Source organism: Rhinolophus ferrumequinum, chromosome 24, assembly GCF_004115265.2.
Source record: "Rhinolophus ferrumequinum isolate MPI-CBG mRhiFer1 chromosome 24, mRhiFer1_v1.p, whole genome shotgun sequence".
NCBI classification, from domain to species: Eukaryota; Metazoa; Chordata; class Mammalia; order Chiroptera; family Rhinolophidae; genus Rhinolophus; species Rhinolophus ferrumequinum.
In genome coordinates, this window is record NC_046307.1 from 40,654,904 (window position 1) to 40,680,667 (window position 25,764).

The following is a 25,764-nucleotide window of genomic DNA, read 5'->3' on the forward strand; positions in this document are numbered from 1 at the left end:
CTCCACCCGACCCTGCCGCTCGGACCTCAGCGCGACACCGCCGCGACCCCGAGGCCGGCCCGTGACGCGACGCGCCTCAGCCAGTGGCGCGCGCCGGGTCCCCGCGTCACCGCGAGGCCGGCCAATGGGCGTGGGCCGGGCTGCCGCTTCCTGCGCCCGCTCGCCTGGTCGCTGCGGGAGGGCCGGTCCGCTGTCCCGGCCGCGGAGGAGCTATCGCGGCGACTCTGCCCGCCCGGCGCCCGCCCAGGTGAGTGCAGAGGCGAAGGGGGCTCTGACAGCACCCCGGCCCCTCCGGACAGGTCGTGGCGGCGGAGGGTAGCGGCGCCACCTCCTCCGACGGCTGCTGTGGTCCTGACACTGGCGGGGAGGCAGGGAGGGGTCGCGCTCGTGCTCTTCCCTGCATCCCGGACCCGGCTTCGCCCCTGTGCCCCGGAACGCAGCGGCCAGAGGACGCCTCCACCCCAGCGTATGCACTGGAGTGACGTGGGAAGAGGGTTGCTGGAGCTCGGCGGGTTCAGGGAATCGCGCTGGGGGGAGCCTGTCTGTTCCTCCGCTGGGCAGTGGTGGGAGCAAATCTGCCTGTCGTGGGATTAGTGTGGGCAGATGGTCAAGGCCGGGCGCTCCCACTGTGCCTCTGGTGGCCGGGCAGGAGGCCCACCTGTCGCCCAAGTGCACGGAACCGGAATGGAACCAGGCTGACCCGCCCACGGTGATGGGGGCGGGGGTTCTTCTGCAGAGCAGCTGGCTCAGGGCCCCTGCTGCCCCGGCTCTGGGCAGACTCTGCTCTTGGAAGGACTCTACCATGCATGCCCCGTTGTTTGCTCCTGCCTCTCAGACCCTGACGTCGCCTTCCAACAACCCCCGCAACTGGCAGGCAGTAAGCGACCTCAGTGGCCAGGACTCTGTTTGCACAGGGGCTGGGAGTGACGGCTGTAACAGAAAAACTAACCAGCCGGAACCCTTTCGGGAAGGATCCTAAGGCAGACTCCGGGCAGTAACTACTTCAAGAGCTCCCTTGGGACGTTGTCCTCCCTCTGCCACCCCTTCCCTCCTTCCCCCCCTCCTCCCCGCCCCACCTTTGGTCTCTGAAAGGATCTGTTAATAAACCAGCTCGGAAAGGCAGATGGTTCTGAGGGTGGTGAGCAGAATGACGGAAGCTCCAGCTGGAATTCTTTGTGCAAAAGTTCTCGGTCAATCGAGGTTGCTTTTTTGGAAGCTATTCCCACCATCCCATTATCCCTATGACACAAAGAAATGCCAGAGAATCTCGGGACTCAACGCTGCAACCCTCCTTTCAAGAGTCCTCTGACCCCGTGAACCAGTGTCCCTCCCTGGCAGGTTCCCCAATCACCTCACAGCAGGAAGTGGCCTGTGAGGAGTTGGGGCCTCACCCTGACCCTGGTGGAAAGGGCGTACTGCTGGCCTAGGATGCTCACCCTGTGTCAGTCACCTTGAGCTGGGAAGTGACTGGTGCCCAGGTCCCACTCTGCAGGAAGTTTGCCAGTGCAACCCCCCCACACACACACCCTTTCTCTGCAGTTGAGTCTTCATTAGGTGCCTGGAAGGTTCGATTATGTCTTTCCTGAAATTACTGCTTAGTCATTTCTCTGAAGGAAAGTGTATCAAACACAAGTCAAGGCCCCATTCATGGAGCTCAACCTGCAGACAGAGCCTGACTTAACTAGTTACATATACAGTGAGCTGTGAGCTAAGAGACATCTTTGAAGGCTGGATTTATATTAAAATAACGCCACAGGAGCCAACATTTCCTCCCCCAAAAGACCTTAGTTTCCTCCCAACAATTTATGATGAGGATTTTTTAAATACTCAGCCAAGTGGGAAGAACTATACAGTTACACACACATACCCACCGTCAAGATCTACTATTGACCTTTGCTGTATTTGGATGATCACATACCTACCCACCTGTCATGACTGGACTTCCAACCTCAAGTGACTAATGAATGATGTTTGGCTCCCCTGGAGCAGTATCTCCGCCTCAGCTCAGGGAGTTGGCAGTGTGTGCGTACAGGTGGCAGAGATTATTTGTAACTTTGGTTGAAGACCCACTATGTGCATTTCCTTAGGTGCTAAGGAAATGAAGAGGCTGAAGACCTGGGCTGACCAGAAAGGGACTTGATGTTTTGTTTTGTTTTTTGTTTTGTTTTGTTTAAGAGATAGAAGATAAGTGGCAGTTTGTGGTAACAAATGCCAAGTGATAAAATGACATCAGTAACGCTCACTGAGTTCTTGCTGGTACCGAGCACTGTTTATGCGAAGCTCTATACCCGTATTATCTCATTTCATGCTCACAACGACGACGTAAGTAGGTCATGATTCCTTTCTGCCTTTTACAACATCAGGAAACCAAGGCATAGAGAGGTTAGTTGACTTTTGGTGGAGCTAGAAAGAGGCAGAGCCAGGACCCACATTCCAACAGTGTGGGTCTGTGCGGCTCTGGGCACGCTTAGTCACAGTGTGAATGCCACAGGGGGCATAGTGGACCAGGGAGAAGCGACGGGGTATCTGAAGGTTGGCACAGCTCTTTTAGAGGTCCCCGGGGGCTCAGGCACCTGGACACAGGTGCCACTTTTCAAATGGCTCCAGAAGGCTGGTGTTCAGGCTTCCTATTGTGTTTGACTGGGCGTTGGTGCCCTGGGTGGAGAAATGGAGGCTCTGTGGCAGTTCCCCTGGGGCCTGCTGCGCTCTGCTGGTCAGTCTCCCTTCATTTCCTGTCCTGATGTTTCCCAAAGCTTGGCTCCTGTTCCTTCCACTTCTCTTCTTCCTGTTCCTTATTCTTCTGTCACTTCCTTTCCAACCCTCACTTAACAAACACTTATAAACAAAGTGTTTATAAGACACTTTGTCCCAAAAGAGCCTATTGTCCAAAGCAGATAGATGCTCCTGTTTTCAGACACATTCCATCTGTGTTGTCCAGTCACCGGGCTTTCTGGTGCACCCAGATGCCTCTGGCATGCCACTGCAGCAGCCTGGCCCCAGACCCCAGGTGGCCAGACTCTGTCTCTCCTGGTAGCTCCGTTTTCCAAAGCAGATTGCTGTGTCCTCACTTCCAGGCCCTTCCCTCTATCTTGGCGGTGTTCAGTCTTGGATGTGGGAGCCTCCCTGTTAGGCAGAGCTTCTCACTGCCATTCCCCCTGCCACCCTCGGCCAGCTACTCTGTTTGGCCACCGTGGGTCTGGCCACATGGCCCTGCCAAAGTGGGACACTCATCTGTACCAGAAGCCACAGGAATTACGTCCCAGGAGGCAGCAGCACCGGGGTAGAGAGGGTCAGTGGTAGAGGGCAGCGGCAGCCTTGCCCACCCCCTACCAAGGAGAGAGGAAGAAGAGAGAAATAGGAATGGAGGATGGCAGAAGAACGGGGCACAGAGAGAGGTAGTCACACAAGGAGGGTGATGGTAGGACTCTCACACCCCTGCCACACAGCTGCAGGGCTCCTACAGGACCAAGCAGGGCTCTAGCCGGGGTGCCAGGCCTGTGTGGGCACCCCCACCACACCCATATGGGAAGGTCCTGATGGGACCAGCAAGAGGCAGGGCACCCACCCACCGTCAGGCAGAGGCCTCCCAGGGAGGCAGCAGGATATGTATGTGTGTGTATTTGGGATTCAACTAAATCTACGACTTTTCATTTATTTTTTGGACATGAAAGGTCTGAAGGAAATACGGCCGAATAATAATGTTCATTAAATTTGGGGAGGGAGATACTTGGACGTTACATTTTTTCCTCGGTACTTTTTTGTATGTTTGAAAGAAATCCCTGTAATTAGAGGGACAGGAAGAAAAAAAAGAACGAAGAAGGGCCCTGGAATGGAAGCTGCCTCTGCCTCTGATATGGGGGGTGTGCACGCAACCGCTGTCTGGACCTCATTTTGCCACCTGTGGAGTGAGACAGTCTCAGCTGGGAGTTCCTGGGCCCTGCCTGGCCTGGATGTCCCCTGGGGCTGGGAGCCTGGTGCTGGCTGGGGACACTGACCCTCGCCCTCCGCCTCCGGTTTTCCACAGCTGCCGTCGCCATGCCCAGCTCGGTGCTGTGGGCAGTGGATCTCTTTGGGAGGGTGTACACACTCTCCACGGCCGGGCAGTACTGGGAGCTGTGCAGGGACACCCAGCTGGAGTTCAAGCGGGTCAGTGCAGCCATGCACTGTTGCTGGGGCATCGCCTGTGACAACCAGGTCTACGTGTACGTGTGCGCCAGTGACGTCCCCATCCGCCGCCAAGAGGAGGCCTATGAGAACCAGGTGGGGGCCGTGTGTGGGGGTTGCTGAGTTGGTTGGTTGGCTCGAAAATAGAGCCCCTGCACCCCACACTCCCGGCCAACTCCCACATTCTGCTTCAGATCTGAGTTGTGTAGTGTCTCCGGGGCCAGAGCCCCTGCTGGTCCTCACCCAGGCAGGCTGGCCAGATCTGCACAAGGGTGGTTTTCCAGAAGCCCAGATGGCCGTGTCCTCCACTGCCTTCCCCAGGAGGCCCTGTGTCCAGGGGCAGGCTCTTTGCCCTTTGGGGCCGTGAGGATGTGCCGGCTGATCCCTGAGTTCCAGGCAGGCCCCCCACTCACTTCCCACCATGGAGACCAGTGGGAGGGGCAGCTGCAAGCCTAAAGCCCATGTCTGCCTCTGGCCCCCAGCGCTGGAACCCTGTGGGCGGCTTCTGTGAGAAGCTCCTGCCGAGTGACCGCTGGCCGTGGAGCGACGTGAGTGGGCTCCAGCACCGGCCGCTGGATGGGGTGGCGCTGCCCTCGCCTCACTGGGAGTGGGAGTCCGACTGGTACGTGGATGAGAACTTTGGAGGGGAGCCCACCGAGAAAGGGGTAGGTGAACTCAGTTCCTGCTCTTGCTCCCACGTGGGGAGGGAACGCTTTGGGCTCCGCCCGTCCCTTCAGTGTTGTCCCCCGCATCCTGTGGCAGCCTACCCCAGCTTGTGCCCTGCGTGCTCCCCACTGTCTGCCTGGGATCAGCGGGGATCTGTGCTGCTCCCTCTCTTCCGCCCTGTTCCCTGCCTTCCCCAGCTCTATTACTTCCTCCCCCAGAGCCTTACACAGCTCCCCCCTGGGTATTTCAGGGATGGACATATGCCATGGACTTCCCTGCCACCTACACAAGAGACAAGAAGTGGAATTCTTGCGTGCGGCGGCGGAGGTGGATCCGATACAGGAGATACAAGTCCCGGGACACCTGGGCCAAGGTCTGCAAGCCCGCATGTGTCCTGGGGGCGGGACAGGCCCAGACAGAAGTCCCACTGCTGGGAGGGTCACGTGGACCCTCATTTCTGCCCTCCCTCCCTGTGCACAGGGGACAGCACCCCCACGCTAGGACCTTTGACTTGTCTCCTGGGAACACCAGGACACTGCCTTTCCCTTCACCTGGGAGGTGGACACATGGGGAGCCAGGCCAGACCGGCCTAGGACAGCACGGGACTTGTCCTGCCCCTGTTCTCTGGGCTGCCCTGTCACAGACTCAGCCTCAGCTGTGCACTTCTACCTCCCTCACCTCTACAGGAGCCACTCTGGCTCTTGTATTGTTTCCATGACGCAGACAAACCTCCCAGCTATACTGTGATCCTACGTGGCCTTGAATGAGAGGAAAGCCTGGAGCCCTCACCAGACCTCTCTAGAGGATCTGTGCTGTGAGGTGGGGCTGCCAGCCCAGCCTGCTTGCCCCTTGGGCTGGGAGCAGCCCAGAGAGCAAGGTGACAGCCAACATCATGGAGGGCTCACTCCTCGGGCCACGCTCTGTGATCAGCCCCCTTCTAGGTGGGAGATGGACTTGCAGCGGTCAGCTCACTGCAAAGCACAGAGCCAAGAAGCTGCATGTGCCTCTGCCTTCCATGCTGGAGCAGCGGTGACCACTTGGGGACATCAGCTCAGGCCTGGTGGCCGACAGAGGGAGGACAGGGTAGAGGAGACCCAGGGCCAGGAAGCCTCCATCCTGATGTGCCTGCTCTGTGAAAGCAGTCAGTTGTGCACTGAGCTGGATGGGGCCCAGGGGTGGGGGGTGGGAGGTACATGGCCTGGTGTCTACCAGGAGGGGAGCAGTGCAGGGGCATAACTCAGGTATCCATTAGGAGGGGACGCTGTGCCATCCACTGGCCCAAGTGCCCACAGGTACTGACTGCCACTGCCTCGCACCTCTTTGTTTCAGATCCCTTCCAAGGATGACCCCAAAGAACTGCCTGACCCCTTCAACGACCTCTCTGTGGGGGGCTGGGAGATCACAGATGAGCCTGTGGGCCACCTGTCCTTGTGGGCTGTGTCTCTGCAGGGAAAGGTGAGGCCTGTTCCCCGCTGTGCCTGGATAGCAGGTGGCTGAGTGGCTGGTTATAGGCAGACACAGGGCAAGAAAGAAGCTGCCCTTCAGGTCCTCCCGGAGCTGGAGGAGGGAGGAGGGCTGCCCCTGAGATCTTCTCCGGCCTCCTGTCCCTGCAGCTGGGGTTGGCCTGAGCGGGCAGCGTGTTATTGGGGTCCCCACAGTCACCCTCCAGTGGACCTGTGGAGTCCTGCTCCTTCCAGAAGCCTCTTACTTTCCACTGCATGCCTGGCCCTGGCCAGTCCCTCTGAGTCCCCAGAACACTAATCAGTGCCCACCCTGGGCTCAGATGCCATCAATATTGTCTCCTCAGCCAGGTCCTGAGCTCCCTGCCATCCCCTTGGGGCACCTCCTACACAGTCGTCTCTAGCAGTATTGTTGGTGGGTGGGTGAGCGGGGATGGCTGGGTGGGGATGGGTGGGTGGACCGGTGGATGGGTGGTGAATGGATGGATAGGTATATAGATAGGTATGTGGGTGGATGGGTCTGTGGATGTTTAGAGAAGAGATCCTTCTCTCAGGAGTTTGTGAACTACACAAAGGCATAAAACCAGCCCGTGATGGCAGCAGCGACCTCGATGGCCCTGCATGTAGGTGATGTGACACTTAGTCATGGTTTTAGAGTGAACGTTGTGACTATTATACTAAGTACTAAGTACTATTTACCACAAATTGACCGAACTTCTGTGGTCGGCTTTGGGACAGTCACAGCAGGCTTTTATCAGGCTTAAATCTGGGGCCCTGTCTGGCCTGGGCTTAGGTCAACCACAGTTTTTTCTGAGTCACGCTACAGGATGGTGGGGAGCTGCCCTGGGATAGAGACCCCCCGAGGGGCCACACCCACCTGGAAGCAAAGAAAGGAGAGAATGGGGGGCTCTAGAGCAGTGTTTGTGGTCACCACATGCCGGCTGTGAGTCAGCACTGCCCTGCACAAGTCCTGTGGTCATACAGGTGTGGCCAGGACCCTGGACTCCAGAGGAGCTGGGCAGACAGACGGGCCCCAGACCAGCAAGTAGCAGAAGGGAGGCCTGCCCATCTGTAGGGGTGAGGTGACGGGGATGGGAGACCTTGGGCCCCAATATGGAGACGGCTCCCGTGAGGGGGTCCCCAGCCTTCCTGGGCCACGCGGACTGAACGGGTAGCTCAGTGTAAAATATTTTATTAAACTCACTCTCTTCAGGGTAAGGAGAAAAAGAATTGGACATTTTAGACATTATGAAGGGAGTTCGGGGGCTTTCCTATTTAACCACTGGGGACCCCAGCTCGCCTAGAGACTGGTGTTCTGAGAGCACGTCGCCACAAGAGGGCGCAAGACACCAGAGCTCGGGCCTTAGTTCTCCCTGGGTACCAGGTTGAGCGCGGAGGGGTTCTTAGGGCAGATGAAGGGAACATCACACACGGTCTGTCCCTTACAACAGCCAATATCCAGGTGTCGCATTTTTTTAGCAGTGGTGGGGGATCATCTCATCTGGTATGAGGATTCCTATGGCAGTGGGGCAGGATAAGCGAGATCTGGACAATCAGGGCACCTTCGTCCTTGGTCCCCCAAGACTCCACGTTTACCTGAGCGTGTGCTGCTGCAAATGCAGCCACACTTGGGCAGCTGGCTCCGCCATGGAACTCTGACCTGACCCCGCTGGACCTTTCCTGTGGGTTTCTTTTGCCTCCCAGGTATGGTACAGAGAGGAAGTCAGCCACCCCAACCCCGAAGGCTCATCATGGTCTCTCGTGGACACGCCGGGGGAGGCGGTCCAGATCAGCTGTGGGCCCCACGACCTTCTGTGGGTCACGCTCTGGGAGGGGCAGGCGTTGGTCCGGGAAGGAATCAATAGGAATAATCCCAAAGGTGGGTAGCCTTACACCCAGTACTGGGCGGGCGGGGGGATGCCCAGCTTCTCCCCATCGCGCTCTCTGATGGGGGCCGCCTGTGCTTTCTTCTGGGACCGGGTAGGAAGTTCCTGGTCGGTAGTGGAGCCTCCCACGTCCGAAAACGGGATCATGCACGTCTCTGTCGGCGTGGGCGTGGTCTGGGCCATCACCAAGGACCGGAAGGTTAGACGGGGTCGCGGGGGCGGGGGAGTCCCAGGGCTCCGTTTCATGTTGAGGGTGGTGTGGTTTTTTCGTTCTTTTGGTCTGAATCCTTGAGAACAGGACAGCCAAGTACTGTGTGCACGCTCTGTGTGGACGTCCAAGACGGTGGGTGCCTGCAGAATCCCCTCCGCGCGCCCCTACCAAGGGCCAAACAACTGTGTCGGTTACTTCACGGGCCAGTAACATTTCAAATAATCAGAAGCTGATTTTCTGAAACCTTCGGCTAATTGATTGCCTCCCCTTTTTCCTGTCCAGTGCTTGCCGTTTTCATTTTATCCCAGGCAAGGCCAATAAAATACACTGATTTGAGGTTGCTTACAAGTTCACCTTCTAACCGCCCATCAAGGTCATTGGGGGCCGCATCACCCACACATCTGATCCATCTTCAATGCCAAAGCTCCCCAGCCTGAGAAAGTACAGATTGACCGTCCCCTCTGGGCCCCCAAACACCCCCACTCTCAGAGCAACAGATTAAATGAGCAGAAAATTTGATTTATGGGAGCAATGTGCTCAGTGTTCACACAAATATGTGATTGTGCTTACTTTCTTTGGGTTAAGGAGACATTTTAGACATTCTAGAAATTATAAAATTTCTCACGTAACCGGTCCCTTCCCCCATCCCACCGCAGAAATTGTGGTTAAAACACTTAAGTACTGATAGGGCAGGATCCCGTTGCCCAGCCCACCACCCGGGATGGAAAGGGACGGTTGTGGGAGGGTGCAGCCGAGCTGGGCAGGGCTACTAGGGGGGCCACGGGACCCCAGGTAGGCCTGAAGGAAATTTGGTTGCACTGTGTGTATTTTTATATGAAAAAGTTAGGCTTAAAGAGACTCTTTCATAAAGCACTAAGAATAGGCCCCAAATAGGTTATTTATTCTAATAATGAGTTTAGAAAAATGGTTTTCCTAAAGAACACCATGAAGACAGTTGTCTTACACGGAGGCAAACTTGACCGGACCACGTGGCCTTTTCCGAGCCTGAAACGTGAGCTAAGGGGGGGATTGCACAGAGGATGGGAGGTCACTGGTCAGGCCCACAGGTCAGAGTCTGGATTTGAGATGCAGTGTGTGTTTGTACCCTCACCCCCACTGCCCATGAGATGTCCCACCTCCCAGCTCTGTGATCAGTGAATAGCCAACACCTGCTGCTACTGCCTGGTGCCAACAGGTGCCACTAATGTCTGAACCACTGGGGGAGAAGGTTCTAGAAAGATTCAGGCAGCCTTGTCTCGTGAAGGGACAATGCCCTCAGCCAGAGAATGCACACAGGAAGCCACCAGGACAGGTGTGGTTGGGGGCAGGTGACTCTCAGCCCTGTAGGATAGTGCCAAGCCCAGAGGGAGTGTGGGGAAGAGGCACGTGGCCGCACATTTCTTTTCTAAAAGATGTATTGTGCTCATTTGTGGCATGAACCAAAGGATCAAATTATTCCCCCGAGCCTTTCAAAATCGAAAGCACCTATTTCAGTGGAACTTAGGGAGACATTTATTTCTGACTTTCGCAGGTGTGGTTCCGCAGAGGCGTCAACTCTCACAATCCCTGTGGCACCAGCTGGATTGAGATGGTTGGAGAAATGATGATGGTGAACGTGGGGCTAAACGACCAGGTGTGCGTGTGGTTCTGAGCCTTGCCTCCTGGGGGTGGGTCTCAGAATGGGGTTTTTGGTGCTTCCCACTGTCCCTTCCTGATGCCAGCACATGTGACAGGTCCCAGCACCTCTGCACACTCTCAGCCTTTGTGGGCACACAGGGGGATGCTTCTGCCTGGGTCCCAGAGCCCCTGCCTGTCTTAGGTCACTCCCCCAAGGACCCTCAAAGCAGTGGCAATGAGCACAGAGGCGGGGGTGGGGGGTGGGGGGCAGGGGCATGCATCCTGGAGACTGGAAGAGTTTTGTTGAGAAATATTTGGCGAAGTCAGATCACCAAGTGAAGGATGAAACTGGTCTTCTAGACTTTGCAGACGCAGCATTTCTTAGACATCACTGGCATAGTTGTACAGCATAGCCTCCCTCTTGTAAATGATGAGGTTGGTGATTTTTAAGACTCAGCATGTGAAGGTGACATCTCCCCCTGTTGGACTGTGATAGAAGCTCTTCCCACAGGGCTGCTGGCCCTCCCCCCACCCTCTCCAGTGAGCCGTGTGACCCAGTGGTCTGGGATGAGATAGGCACCAGCTGGTGTACACAGGTTCCGAGCACAGAGGCCAGCCTGCCACAGCCGTGTCATGGAAGCACCAAAGCCCTTCTAGGAAGGCCGCCTGAGGCCAGGGCCTTGCAAGGCCCTGGGCTTGCTGGGACCCTTCAGGCATCCCCAAGGCTGGGCTCAAATGGGCTGCTCCCTGGCGCCCTCCCCTGGGCCCTTCAGCTGTCCAGCACGTTTTCCTTCCTCAGTGCCCAAAGGCAGAGAGGAGGGGGCCTCCAGCCACCTTTCCTGTGAAAAATGAGGTCAGAATCAAGGAGGTCCGCATCTTAAAAAGATCAGGACCACCTTCTGGGTTCCCTAGGAAACAGCTTTCTTGCCACCAGAGGCAAGATGGGGACAGGGTTGGACTTGGTGTCCCAGCACAACACCCACCGGCACCACCACCTTCTCTGGCCCCTGTCGCCCCAAAGCCCCAGGTCTGCCTGAGGTGGGTGAGCAGGACAGGTTCCTGCTTCTCCTGAGCTTGGTGCTGTGCCCTCCTCCAACCCCCTCTGGACTCCACTTCCTGAATTTGACTTCTGCACCCACCCGGCAGCCAAGCCATCCACCTTCTAGCCCCAACACAATGCACACACACCCCGACTGCATGTATAGGGGCGTCCTGCCTGCATTTTCAGATGTGTCCTCCAGCATCGGGGTGCTCTCCCCGACCCCATCCTTCCCCCACACCGAAAAAGGGCAGGGAGCCCCCAGGTCTAGATGGCTACTCACCCAGCAGCACCTCTCTGTTCCAGGTCTGGGGCATCGGCTGTGAGGACCGGGCTGTGTATTTCCGTCAGGGCGTCACCCCCAGCGAGCTCAGTGGGAAGACATGGAAGGCCATTGTTGCCAGCCGAGAATGTGACCGGTCGCACTCCGGGAGCTCCTCAAGCCTCCTCAGGTGATCCCGGGGGCAGCAGGGCACGGAGGAGGGTCGGGAAGGGCTATTAGTGACCTTGGTGGACAATGTCCGGAAGAGGCTTCCGCCTGACCTCTCAACAGAGCACAGGGCCTCATTGCAGGCAGGAGAAACTGGGTTTTGACCCCGAGAGATGCAGCCTGTGGAGTCTCCTCCCTTCCTGTGCCTGGTGTCCAGGGCTGGCCCAAGGGTGGAAGGTGAGAGGTGACAGGTGAGCCATTCTGGGATATCCGTCCAACAGTGGAGCTGGGAGTTGTCCCGAGAAGGGACCTGTTGGTTCTGAAGTCTCAAAGTCTAGGAGAAAAAAGGCTTCTTCTTTGTGGGGTGGATGCTCAAGGAAGAAGATGGAAGATCTCTCTCGTCTAGAGCTGGCACCTCAAACTTCACTGTGTGCCAGAATCGTCTGGGGGGCTTGTTCTGTCACAGATTTCCAGGCCCCGCCCCCAGGGCTTCTGTTTCAGTAGGTTAAAATGGCAGGGCCAAGAATTTGCATTTCTTGCAAGGTGCCAGGTGTGCTGCTGCTGCAGTTCTGGGGACCTTGAGTCTAAAAAATGCATACGTCCCAGCTCTGCCCACTAGCCATTAGAGCCGAGGCAGGTGACAGTGTCTGAGCTGGAGACACTTCAGCTCCACAAGGGGAATGCCCGAAGTGCTTACCTTCCCGGGTGTGCATCACATGGGGCCGCAGTGCAGTGCTCCGCAGCTGGCCATGTCCCTGTCTGCAGCCCGGGCTCTCCCCAGGCCCTGGTGCACACCCCTGAGCTCCCCAGCTTGGTGGTCGTCACACTGTTGCACCACCAGCCCAGAGGGCCGGGAGGCCAGCGGGGCAGGGTTTGCTCCCACTTACCTGAGGGTTTAGTCTCCTCAGCTGGTAGTTCTCAAACTGAGCAGCATGTTGGAATCAGCTGAGAAGTTTCTGAGAGCACAGATGCCAAATCTGCATGACCTTGGAGATGGCAACGGCTTCTTAAGTATGACGCCAAAAGCACAAAAAAACAAGGAAAAATAGATAAATTGGACTTCACGAAAATTAAAACTTTTGTGCATCAAAGGACACTATCAAGAAAGTGAAAAGATAGTCCAGAGTGGGAGAAAATATACGTTGCAAATCATATGTTTGACAAGGACCTAATATCTAGAACACATAAAGAACCCTTACAACTTGACAACAACAAGACAAACAACCGAGTTTAAATAGGACAAGGGACTTGAATAGACAGTTCTCCACAGTAGACACGTGAATGGCCAACCAGCACAGGAGAAGACGCTCAGTGTCATTAGCACGGGGGGGAATGCAAACCGAGGCCAAAGCGAGATACCACTGCACGTCAAAGACAGACACTAACAAGTATTGGCAAGATATGGAGAAAGTGGACGCTCGAGCACTGCTGGTCGGAATGTAAAATGGTGCAGCCACTGTGGAAAACAGTCGGCAGTCCCTCATGATTCACAATCGCCAAAAGGTGGAAACAACCCCACTGGCCATCAATGGATGAATGGATAAATAAAAGGTGGTATAGGGGCCGGCCCGGTGGCTCAGGCGGTTGGAGCTCCGTGCTCCTAACTCCAAAGGCTGCCGGTTCGATTCCCACATGGGCCAGTGGACTCTCAACCACAAGGCTGCTGGTTCGACTCCTCGACTCCCGCAAGGGATGGGCAGCGCCCCCTGCAACTAAGATTGAACATGTCACCTTGAGCTGAGCTGCGTCCTGCATGGCTCAGTTGGTTGGAGCGCGTCCTCTCAACCACAAGGTTGCTGGTTCGACTCCCGCAAGGGATGGTGGGCTGTGCCGCCTGCAACTAGCAACGGCAACTGGACCTGCACCCTCCACAACTACAACTGAAAGGGCAACAACTTGACTTAGAAAAAATCCTGAAAGTACACACTGTTCCCCAATTAAGTCCTGTTAAAAAAAAAAAAAGTGGTATAGCCATACAATAGAATACAATAGAATGTTGTTCGGCAGTGAAAAGGAATGAGGTGCTGGTACCTGCCTCCACACGGGGAACCTGACATCATTCTAGTAAGGGAAAGAAGCTAGTCACAAAAGGTTGGCATCATAAGATGCCATTTATATGAAATATCCAGAATAAGCAAATCCATAGAGACAGAAGGCGAATGGGGGGAAAGAGGAGACAGGACGGTGGCTCAGTGGGTGCAGCATTTCTGTTTGTGGTGATAAGGTTTTAGAACCAGGCAGTGGGGACAGTGGCACCAACATGCATCAACGTTGTGAATATAGTGAACGCCACTGCCGTGTATGATTTAAAACGGTAAATTTTATGTCACGTGTATTTTGCCACGATAAATAATATTGCTGCCAGATCTCTACCCCCTGCTATATCAGTTTGGTGGTCTGGGGTGCACCCTGGGTGTCGGGACTGTTCAGAGTGCCCAGCTCCCTCAGACGCAGGTATTCGTGTGTCTGTGGCACAGAGGCTGTGGCATGCTTGGGGTCACACAGGTTCTCAGTAGTGGAGCCGATGAATGAGGCCTCCCTCCAAGGAAGTCACAGCACTGTCCCCTTCGTTCCCAGCGCTGGCTGCTTCTTTGGCGATGAGGTGAGGGGCAGTGGCGAGTCCTGTGCCCCCAGCGACACAGATGCTTCCTCGGAAGCTGAGAGACCAGGGCCTGACCAGCCTGTCGCTCCAGAGCCTCTGGACAGTCCCCGGAACCCCAAGAGCAGCTCAGCCTCAGGCCCAAGCCCCGGCAAGATCCCAGAGCATGCCACAGAGGGCGCCAACCCAGCCAATCAGACCCTGGGGCCCGAGCCTCACCCCATCCCGGCCTCCACCCCTGCCGAGCTGCCCTGGACCAACATTGACCTGAAGGACCCCAGGAAGGCACCCAGCCACTCTTCTGCTGGCTTTCCTGAGACCACCGGCCTCTCCGAACTGGGCCTGCTCCCACTGGGCTTGGAGGAGCCCTACGGCGCCGACGACCACCCGCTCTGGGCCTGGGTGTCAGGAGGCGGCTGCACCGTGGAGGCCCACACTGTGCTCAAGTGGTTCACAGTCCAGTCGGGTAAGTGGTTCACGAACGTCGGGGCCCGTGCTCAGAGGGTGCTCCTGGGGAGGGAGCAGGCCCCACCCGCCTGAAGCCCTCCCTGGGCTCCACCATCTGTCTAACCCTCCAACACCAGTCAGAGCTGTCGGAAGGAATGGCATCGGCCTGGGGCCCCTCCCTTCTCCCTGTCCTCATGGTGGTGGCCGTTCTAGGTGGAGCTGGAGAGACATGAGGCTATGCGGTGTGGGGAGGGCTCACAGGCATTTTACAGAGGGCGTAGCTTTCTAGCAAGAAAGGGCTGATTTATTAAAAGTTTATAAAGAGCCCTGGTCTGTGCCCAGTGTGGGTGGGCTGTGCACCCAGCCCTGAGGCTCTGGCTGGCCTGCAGGCCTGTCCCCCTCTGTGCAGACACTGTCCCTCTCCATCACACCGGCCCAGACCGCTGCCTGGCGGAAGCAGATATTCCAACAGCTCACGGAAAGGACCAAGCGGGAGCTGGAGAACTTCCGACACTATGAGCAAGCCGTGGAGCAGGTGGGCGGCCCCTGGACACACTTTTATTCAGCAGGCATTCATTGAGTGGCTACTACATACCAGCCCTGAGGTGAGGTGGGAGAAACAGACAGACGGATGTGTGCATCCCTCTCGGATGTCAAGCCATCCCTTCCAGGTCCTTGTAGATTCCAGAATGAAAAAAGGAGCTCGTTCCATAACCCATCCATCCTAAAGAACTGTCAAGACCCCACTGAAGTGTAGGCTGAGACCCACAAGACACAGCCTCACGGGAGGTGGAGGGGTGTGAATCTCCCTACCAGGGAACCCCACGTGCCAAGATGCTGCAGGAGTTTTATTGAGAACTGAGGACAGGGTTGAGGCCGAGCCCAGCTCCCGGAGGCCCACAGTCAGGTTACATGAAGCACATGGCTGGTTCCGTTCAGAGGACCTGGCTGTGTCTCGGCTGGTCGCACAGAAGCATCTCACCGGTGGCTAAGCGTCGGGCCTCTGACGCAGGCAGGCCTGTGGGTGCCAGCTTTGCCGCTGACTCCCTCTGTGACGTTGGGCCAGGGACAGACTCTCCCCAAACCTGTTTCCCATCGAGAACAGGGAGTAACCGTTCAGATCCCACAGGCTGCTATGTGTAGACGGCACAGGCTTGCGGCCTGGCACCTGTCGGGTGTTAGATAGCGTCACTTTTGTCGTTTGGGTGAAGTGTGGGAGCTGAGAGTGCCGGGAGGGTGTCCCTGGGAGGCGGGGAAGGGACTGGGGACCAGGGGCCTGCCTGCGACTGTCCCCATGACCCCCGGGGTTTGTGCCGCAGTCGGTGTGGGTGAAGACGGGGACCCTGCAGTGGTGGTGTGACTGGAAGCCCCACAAGTGGGTGGACGTCCGCGTGGCCCTGGAGCAGTTCACGGGGCACGACGGTGCTCGCGACAGCATTCTGTTCATCTACTACATGGTCCACGAGGAGAAGAAGGTGTGTGGAGGGGCCGGGCGTGAGGGGTGGGGGTGCCCGTGGGAAGGGGAGCACTGGGGAGGGAGTGCCCGGGGGGACCCAGAGCCAGGGGCGGGCCTTGACACAGCCCCCGGTGCCGCTGGTGACTGCAGTGCTGACCTGTGGTGAAAGAGTCCCTGTGAGTGGCAGGCAGGTGTGTGGTGGCCACGCAGCCATGTCGGTCGGAGCTGCTGACAGGCTCTCGTGTTGCAGATGAGAAACTGGGCCGCTCACCCACCCAGGGCTGGGGACTGACGCTCACGTTTCCCTGTCATCATCAATGAGGAAGTCAGGCTTTTGCTCAGGAGCTGGGCTTCCATACTGGAACTTTCAGACCCCACCCCCAAAACCCGCAGGCCAGGGCCCAGCTCTGGGGATGTGGGGTGACCCAGTCTGTCTGCCCGTCCCCGGTGATGGCCCTGCTGTTGCCCTCTGTGCGCAGTACCTGCACATATTCCTCAACGAGGTGACAGCCCTGGTCCCCGTGCTCAACGAGACCAAGCACGCCTTCGCCCTGTACACCCCCGACAGGACCCGGCAGAGGTGGCCGGTGCGTCTGGCTGCCGCCACCGAGCAGGATATGAACGACTGGGTGAGTGGGCGGTGGTCCCCGCGGCCGGGGTCAAGGGGCAGCAGACTCGGGGCAGCCCTGCCTCGGCCTGCTGCTGCCCCCTTTCCCAGTGGTGACCAGCCATCTCCCCATGCCAGCTGGCCCTACTCAACCTGTCTTGCTGTGAGAGCCAGAGGGTCCACGGCCGCCCCTCCCCGCAGGCCATTTGGTCCATTACCTGCAAGGGGGACATCTTCGTGAGCGAGCCCAGCCCGGACCTGGAGGCCCCTGAGCACCTGCTGCCCTGCGACCAGATGTGAGTGGGTTGTGTTCCAGGCAGGCTGGGGCCCAGCTGCCCCCACCCCGAGCAGCCAGAGCTGTGGTTCCGGAAGGGAGGGCCGCAGCAGGAACACGTGGCCTCGCTTTTTGCCAGCCAGCCACAGGCACAGCTAGCTGGTTCCCAGGCCTGAGCCTTCGTGGGCCTGTGCAAGGACCCCAAGGGGGACCAGAACCCTGGCTGGGCTCCGTTGCCCCTCTGAGCAGCTACTGTGTGTTGGAGTGAGGAGGCATGGCTCTGTAGGTGGCATTTAAAACCAGGAGATGATTGAGGCCACCCACTGGGGGCAGTGGGAACAGTCCTGGGGCATCTGGCGTTTCCAGTGGGACAGCACAGGAGCACCCTGAGGGGACACAGTGCTCCCCATTCTGCCCCCAGAATGTCATGCAGAGCCCGCAAGGACCAGGGGCATGTAGGTGAGACCAGGAGGCCCCGCTTAGGAGGGGACAGAGGATGTGTGTCTGCCCTTTGTTCGTCTGCTCTTGGAAGCACTGTGTCAAACAAGTCAGACCACCTCTGGTGATAGTGGCAGGGCCTCAGCCACAGGAGGTTGACCCAGGTGGCACCTTCACCCTGAACTCTGTCAGCCCAGGAAGCCTTGCTGTCACCGTGTTGTGGCTTATCCGACAGATGAGACGTCCCTGCTCCTGCTGGGACATGTCCACCTGGGCCCTCAGGAGCAGTGGGACAAGGGCTGCTGGCTTTCCTCTGCAGTCTCCTGTGCAGATCCCTGGCCCACTTTAGCTCTGGTTAATACCCGATGGGAAACTAAGCAGGTTCTGGCGTCCTTAGTAAAGTCTGTCACTGGGAAACCAGAGCTGAGTGAACTAGGACATCCTGGGAGGCCAAAGAGCCACAGGGCCCCAGAGGTCCAGGGGCAGAAGGCTGGAAGGCCCTGCTGGCATCGCTTCTCCCACCCACTCTCACCTCCCTCTAGGTTCTGGCGGCAGGTGGGAGGCCACCTGCGGGTGGTGGAGGCCAGCGCACAGGGCGTGGTGTGGGGCATCGGCTACGATGGCACAGCCTGGGTGCACACGGGCGGCTACGGCGGAGGCCACGTCCAAGGTAAGGCGCCCCGCAGCCGAGGCAGCAGGGCTGGCTCCTCGCCCTGCCACAGCCTCCCTGGCTTTTCCCTGCTCTGATCCCTCTGGCTTCCCTGCCTCACGCCAGAGCCACTGTTGCAGTGTTGACACTTGGCTGGCAGCTGGCTGACAGGTGACCTTCACCAATGCCAGCTTCTGCAGAGGACTTACCTGGGGCAAACCCATGAGACGTGAGAGCCCAGAGACCAGGCCTGGCCTGCAGTGTGCCTTCCCGAGCCTTGAAGTTTCTAGAAAGGCAGTGACCAGGTCCTCCACTGTGTGCAACCCCTCGTCGTTCCACAGACGAGGCCTCGGCACACTGGGGCAGCCCCAGGACCTGCGTCTCCGGATTCCCAGGCCCAGATTCTAGCTCCTTATTAGGTGGGCTGTGCCTTGAGGGATGAGAGCCCTGCGGGCTCCCCAAGTCCTGGGGGGCAGGATCCCTGTGTCTCCTACTGGGAAATAGAGGCAGAAACAAACACTGAAATGGGACGTCCCTTGCCACAGCCCAGCCGCCTTGCTTTGGGGCGCTCAACCTGTAGAAGTGTGTGTGGTCCACAAAGGCCACAGGACGCACGTCTGCACAGGTTTCACGGCTTCCCCATTTGTGAGGCGGGAATTGCCTTTGTCCCCACTTTACAAATGAGGACATTGGGGCTCATGGAGGTTATGTGAGTGATAATAAGGTGTGGGCTGGTTGGGCTCACCCCTGCCCGCTGCCAGGTAAGTGATGGCAAGGGGGGAGAAGTGCATCTGAGAACAGAGAGGGAGAGGAGCTGGAGGGGTGTGGGCAGAAGGTTAGTGCACAGCAGGTTTATCGCCTCGGTTGTGCAAACCCAGAATACCCACAGAAACCCAGCTGGCCAGCCCTGCGAGGAAAGCTCAGCAGGCTGGGAGCCCCTCTCGGCTGACCCTCTCCGGCCCGCGTCCCCAGCCCGAGTGCCCAGTGGGCAGGGCAGACGGGCCGGGTCTGGCAGCCTCCTCTGCCCTCAGGCCTGGTCAGCAGCAGCAGTAACATCTACCCCCAATCGGACGTGAAGAGCGTCCACATCTATGAGAACCAGCGCTGGAACCCCGTCACGGGCTACACCAGCAGGTGAGTGCTGTTTCCAGGTGCCGTCCAGCCCAGGCCACCTGACAAAACTGGATGGCCACGTCCAATGTGATGTGGCATGAGAGCTGGCTTCCAGCCTGAAGAGATGTGAAGAGATGTCACATGTTACTGCTCACAGGGGTTCTGTTTTCTTGAATCTTTAAGTGTAATGCATATTTTTAAAATGTATCGAGAGGTATGACATACATAAAATGCACAAAACGTAAATGTATATGCAATGAGATACCTATATCGATTTATTGGTAGATAGACAGACAGACAGACAGACAGATAGATAGATATAGGTAAAAAGAGAGGTGGGCTTCCAGCCCTCTCGGCGGCTGCAGCCCTTGGGTGGATTGTAGTCCAGGCCCCTCGTGACGTGGGGTTACCCCAGCTGCGTTCCCAGCCATGATGCATTTCACCTTTTCGGAGATGCAATGGTCCTAGGAGTGTGTTTGTCACCGGCCGGTACCTGGACAGGACAAGCCGTTCTTGCCCTCTCTTGAGTCACTCCCCTCCCCCACCCCACCGTGTCCTGCCGCAGGGGTCTCCCCACTGACCGGTACATGTGGAGTGACGCCACAGGCCTGCAGGAGTGCACCAAGGCCGGCACGAAGCCCCCATCTCTGCAGTGGACCTGGGTGAGCTCCAGGCTCGGGGTTGGGCAGGGGCTGAACTGGGGGTCTACCCAACTGACCCACCCCTCCCGCAGGTTTCCGACTGGTCCGTGGACTTCAGCGTTCCTGGGGGCACTGACCAGGACGGGTGGCAGTACGCCAGTGACTTCCCTTCGTAAGCATCTCTCGTTCTGCAAGGGGCAGGACCGGGTGTGTGGCCCAGCCAGACCTTCTCCCCAGCAGTGGCCTTCCCACCGTGCCAGGCAAAGCCCCTGCCCTCTGCCCCCTGCCCTGGGTAGCTCCTGCCCCCTCCAACCCCCGGGCATAGCTGAGGAGCACATCCTGCACAGCTGTCTCAGCTGCCAGCAGGGTTTGGAGCCAGCTGGAGAGGTGTGGAGGCGTCCAGGTGAGCTCGGGCCTGTGTACCTGACCTCAGTGGAGAGGCTCAGGGAGGACGCCATGGCTCCTCCACACCTGGTTGTGTCCCTGCTCTGCTGGGCTCAGGTTGTGGGAGGGCCAGCCGGGGACCTGGGGCACTGGGCTGAGGGGGCTTTGGGGGAGCTTTGGGCCAGGCCCTGGTGATGAGCTAGGTGGCCCAACGTGAGGGAGGTGTCGGGGTGAAGGGGCAGCTTGAGCACAGCATGGAGAGGGAAGGCTGAGTGTGTCAGAGGCGGGCAGTGAAAGGAGAAGTGGGTGACAAGTCCGCTAAGCTGGGGTTCCCTGGCAGCTGGGGCATGGCGCCGGCAGGCTGCAGCAGGTCTTCACAGAACACACGTCACGTTCAAATGGAAGACAGCCAGGAGAGGCCCAGCCAGGGCCCAAGGCACGGCAGCCGGCCGACTGGGGCAGGAGAGAGGGGCAGGAGAGAGGTGTCAGCTTGACTGTTCCCCAGATGGGCTCTAATGGGACCTGGGGTGGGGAGGGTTCAGAGCCCCCGCAGCCAGAACCCTCGTTGCGCAGCTGCCATGTGCTGGCCCCAGGGAGACCCTGGCCAGTCCAGAGGTGTCTGAAAGACAAGCATTGTTTCCTGTGAAACCTGCTGCCCTTTGAGCCCATGCCATGGTTTATACTGAGGCTCTGTGCCCTCTAACAGGTGGAGAAAGAATGTGCGTGTGCAGTGTCACTTTCCAGAAACTTCTATGGAGTGGTCTCAATTTCAGCTTTTTCTACCTCTTGCAGCTCATATCACGGGTACAAAACCATGAGGGATTTTGTCAGGAGAAGGTGCTGGGCCAGGTAAAGACTGACCAACCAGGTAACTGGGGGGTGTAACCTTACCCCTCCTACTGGGTTCTCCCAGGCCAAAACTCCTAGCCTCTGACCTCAGTCCCAATGGAAGGAAAGGGGAGAGAGAGGGGAGGGAAAACAAAATCAAAGTAAATGTCAGCCCAGGAAGTGCCCGAGGGCTCCTGAAGCTCTCTAGTTTCCGGAAGAATTTGCTTTCAAGAACAAATAAGAGAAATGTCATTGGAGCCTGGGCTGGTGTCAGGGGTCAGGGCAGGACAGGGGGTGGGGGTGGGGGCAGAGCCCCGGCTCCAGGCCCCTTATTCCCACCCATCCAGTAAGCGGTGCCCACCCAGGTATGGGCGGGGAGGGGGGAGGGAGGGGGTCCTGGTCCTCCCCAGGGCCCCACTGAGGCTGCCTGGGGAGAAGGGTGGCCCGGCTGCTTCCTTGCTCAGCCGCCCCGTGTCTGGGGCACGTGGCCAGAGGCTAGTAGTAGCACGGCTTGTGCTCTCTCCACCATATAGAAAATGCAAGCTGGTGACCAGTGGGCCCTGGCTGGAGGTGGCCCCTATTCCCCTCCGGGACGTGTCCATCATCCCCGAGAGCCCCGGCGCCAATGGGAGTGGGCACAGCATCGCACTGTGGGCCGCCAGTGACAGAGGGGAAGTGCTGTGCCGCCTGGGTGTGTCGGAGCTGAACCCCGCGGTGAGCACCCGGTGCCTGCCTCTGGGGTCCACCCACCCTGCAGGCCCTCTCGGGGTTCTGACAGATTCTTCCAGAAATAGGACTCTTGTCGTGGAGTCGGTGTGGGCTCAGGCCTCCCTCGGCCTGCCCAGGACGGTCTCTAGGACAAGTGGACATGGCACATGGCCTGAGGGGTCATCGGGCTCTGTGGGCAGTTGGAGCTGAGGACAGATTGGCGTAAAGAGCTGCCAGCTCCTGGGACCCGGGACTCGGGGTGGCAGAGGTGGGCCCAGGCAGCCTCAGTGTCCCTCTCACCTTCTCTCCAGGGCTCCTCCTGGCTGCATGTTGGCACTGACCAGCCCTTCGCGTCAGTCTCCATCGGGGGCTGCTACCAGGTGTGGGCTGTGGCAAGGGACGGCTCCGCCTTCTACCGGGGCTCTGTGTCCCCCTCCCAGCCAGCTGGTGAGTGCTGCCACCTGTCGGGAGGACCCCACCGGCACAACCAGGCTGTGATGGGGTCCGGGCTGGTCAGAGGGAGGTTGCTTGTGCTTCCACTTCCAGGGGAAGCTGGCTGGCTGGTCTCCTAATTTTCAGTTCAGCTTGACAAGCATTCACTGAAAGTGGCCTGTGGACCAGGTGCTGGGGGCAGAGCCAGGAACCCCCCCGAGGCTGTGCCTCCTCCCACTGGGCCTCACTGGGGGTGGCTAGCCCTCACCCTCACAGCTGCACTTCACCATCGTCCGCCTCTACCAGGGAAGCTCGTGCTGGGTGCTTTGGGGACCCACCTTCAGGGGACAGGCCTGTCAGGCCCCTCCTGGGGTGGCTCCTCCAGGGGTGGCCCTACACCGGCCCACTCCACAGCGGCCACTCTGGCTGCCCCTGGGAGGACAGACCAGGCTGGCTTGTTCTTGGCTGGGTGTCTCGACAGTGGGTGGCATTGGGAGGCTAACAGATGGATAGGTGGTGGCTGGTGCTTCTCTGCCTTCCACATGGGTTGGGGGCTTGGGCAGTGGGTTTGCACAGTGAAAGGCTGGCTGTCCACCAGATGCGGGGCTGGGCACCTTTGTGCCCCTGCTTGTGCCATCGGCCCATCCAGCCCCAGCACCTGGAACCTGCCAACCTGCCAGGGAGGAACCTGCCTCCATTGGGCCCTGGGTGAGGTTCCAGTGTTGGAAGGTCGGCAGGGCACGGGTCAGCTCTGCTTGGCACTCAGCTCCTGCCAGGCCCCAAGCACACATATGTGGTCCTGCCATTCTGGGGACAGAGGCTGGCACAGCCGCCCAACCCTGTGAGCGGCAGAGGAGGCCACGTGCTCCTGAGTGCCTGGGGTCGCAGGCTTGGTGTGTCCCCTTACAGGTGATTGTAAGTCCTACGTCCCATTACAGGTGATTGCTGGTACCACATCCCATCTCCTCCCAAACAGAGGTTGAAGCAAGTGTCTGTGGGCCAGACATCCGTGTACGCCATGGACGAAAACGGCAAGTGGTTCCTGATCCCCAGTGGTCACCAGGGAGGTTTGGGGTTCCCTGAGCACCCCGATGGGCTGAGGCCCTCACTGGCCCCCAGGTCCCTGACACAAGATCTTCGTAAGCCACCATGAGGGGCTGCCCAGCCTGAGGCCAGCCTCCAAACGGGTCCCTCTCCCAAGCTCCCCAAGTTGAGGAACACCAGCACCCCCTAGGTGGTCAGCCCTGTCCCAGCCTGGGGCACAGGGCACAGTGCCAAGGCCAGGGTGACGCTGCACGGCGGGTCCTGTGCTGGAAGCATCTAGAAGGTGCCGCTCAGGCCTGTGACCCTGGAGCCCCACGACAGGCAGCTGGGGGCTGCAGAGGTGGCTGCATGGCACGGCCTTGGGCAGCTCTCTGTCACCGGCTCCCTTTCCTGTTGTACAGTGGACATCCCCACTGAGCCAGGCAAGGAAAGGGCAGGTGCTGGACAGGAAGCCAGGGGTCTGATTCCAGACCCGTCCTCTGTTTGTGTAATGAATGCCTTGTCCTCCGTTTCTCATGCGTAGAAAGGATGACTGCCAGCCCAGCCCAGCGGCACAATTATGCAGCTCAGGTGGCACAGAGTGTGGAAAGGGCAGAGCTGGCTCGGTCGAGCTTGTCTCTTGCTGTGGGCTGGCAAAGGCCCAGCAAGTGTGGAGACAGAGGGAGGGTGGTTAGACCACCCCGGCTTTGCAGAGCCTGAAGTGGATCCTGACACTCGCCTTACTTCCGGTCCTGTCCTTCTCTCCCCAGGGAACCTGTGGTACCGCCAGGGGGTCACGCCCAGCTACCCGCAGGGCTCCAGCTGGGAGCACGTATCCAACAACGTGCTCCGTGTGTCTGTGGGGCCCCTGGACCAGGTCTGGGTGCCTGGGGGACGGAGGGCGGACGTTTGCTCTTGGGTCGGGCCTGGGGGGCTCTGGGTGCCCACTCTGGTCACCTGTGGCCATCCCCATGGTGCCACCAAGCGGGTCTGTGTTCCAGGTCTGGGTCATCGCCGACAAAGTCCAGGGGAGCCGCAGTCTGAGCAGGGGAACTGTGTGTCACCGAACAGGCGTGCAGCCGCTGGAACCCAAGGGGCAGGGCTGGGACTACGGCATCGGGGTGAGCAGGCAGACAGGGGATGGCTGTGCCGGCCGAGGCTGTGTGGTCACACTGTGCGTGCTCGGGCCCCACAGGCGGCGACCTGGCATGGGGTTGGCCCAGGCAGAGTCCCTCGGGGGCCCTTGAGCACAAGGCTTCTGGAAGGATGGCCTCTGCCCCTTGACCCCCCTGCCTCCCCAGTGATGTGGCTTTCTCCTTCCAGGGAGGCTGGGATTACATCTCCATCCGGGCCAATGCCACCAGAGCCCCCAGGAGCACGTCCCAGCAGGTGGCTGACGAGCAGGACCCCCCCAGCGGGCCCTTGCAGGTGGCCAGTGCCCCACAGGAGGCCATGGGCCCTGTCTGCTGCTGAGGCCGCTTCCCTCACCTGGAAGCAGACTGGTGTCCAGTTTGAAGGATCAGCGTTGGTCCGTGAGCCTTGCCCTGCAGTGAGCCACATGGTGCTGACATGTGGACCCTGAGAGTGGCTTGAGGGAACCTGGCCTGAGGTCACAGCCTCAGAGGCACCAGAAATGTAAAGCCGTGTGGATGTTCCCAGCACGTGTCCCGTCAAGTGAGGGGGGCTCGGCATGTGGGGTGTGGGTCCTTCACCCGGCCTCTCCCTCCCACCCCCTTCCCCCTCTGCATCCCACCTTTCCAGGATGGGGACCTAGAGCCTGGAAATTTGCAGGAACACTGGCCCGTGGGGAAGCAGAGCCCACAAAGGAGCCTCCTGAGGCCCGAGCGTCCCCAAACAGAAAAGTGGCCATGGGGCTCAGGGCTGCCTTGCCCACGCTGGGATCACACCTCAGAGCAGAAGACAAATAAGGTCTAATTCCAAAAGTGAAGAAAGGAGTTGGCAGGTTGGAAATAAATGCGAGGGGGGTGTTTTCTTCCCCAGGGGGGCATGGGCCCCCCTGGGTGGACAGCAGGACCAAGGGGCCACCCTCAGCTGGGAGATGCTGTGGGAGAGCGTGTCACCATCACCGGTGTCAGCCAGTCCCCCCCAATGTGGTTGTGGGATGGGGGCTCCTTTTACTTCTGATCATGTTGCAGGGGGAGGGGGCCGAGGGGTGGAGCCTGCCCAGCCCTGCAGGTGGGAAGGCACCTCCAGCCAGGCTGTCCTTCCTGTCCCACAGCCTCTGGGCTGATGCCCCATCGGGTGAGTTTGCTTCCTACAAGCATGGCCGGCAGGAGGGGTCAGTACCTCCTTTGGGGTTCTCTCCCTCGGGGCATTGAGGGAGCCAGCAGTCTGCGTTTGCAGGTGGCATATGGGCTCAGGGCCCAGACGGACCCCGTGGGGATGACGGTCTCTGTGTGTTTACATTCCTTCATCGGGGTATCTCCGAATGGGCATTATGGGTTTAAACATTCTACAGCAGTGACCTGTCCTTTTGCTGTGACTCTCTGTCTGTAGCTGGTCTCACTGCCCTTTCTCCAGGGAGACCACGTCCCTTCACTGCTGAGCACCAGCTGTTTACCTGCTCAGCGTCACCGAACTCTCTCTATTCCTCAGATGCTTTATTCAATAGAAAATTACTCCAGAGTGTAAATGACTTGACTTTTTTTTTTTTTTTTTTTTTGGCTACATT

General features: G+C 58.6%; 1 protein-coding gene across 1 annotated transcript; it reads left to right on the plus strand.

Moving 5' to 3' along the window:
* The first annotated feature begins 128 nt into the window (after positions 1-128).
* Positions 129-25,738, plus strand: TECPR1 (tectonin beta-propeller repeat containing 1). Its single transcript, XM_033095939.1, has 25 exons — positions 129-247; positions 4,025-4,260; positions 4,647-4,829; positions 5,081-5,203; positions 6,160-6,285; positions 7,995-8,169; positions 8,275-8,375; positions 9,919-10,020; positions 11,350-11,495; positions 14,051-14,538; positions 14,909-15,054; positions 15,839-15,994; positions 16,455-16,604; positions 16,721-16,878; positions 17,837-17,964; positions 18,975-19,077; positions 19,622-19,718; positions 19,790-19,869; positions 20,874-20,930; positions 21,443-21,623; positions 21,929-22,064; positions 22,988-23,080; positions 23,843-23,949; positions 24,074-24,193; positions 24,396-25,738. The coding sequence occupies exons 2-25, from the start codon at positions 4,036-4,038 to the stop codon at positions 24,543-24,545; spliced, it is 3,531 nt and encodes a 1,176-aa protein (XP_032951830.1). The 5' UTR covers positions 129-247; positions 4,025-4,035; the 3' UTR covers positions 24,546-25,738.
* Positions 25,739-25,764: the final 26 nt, after the last annotated feature.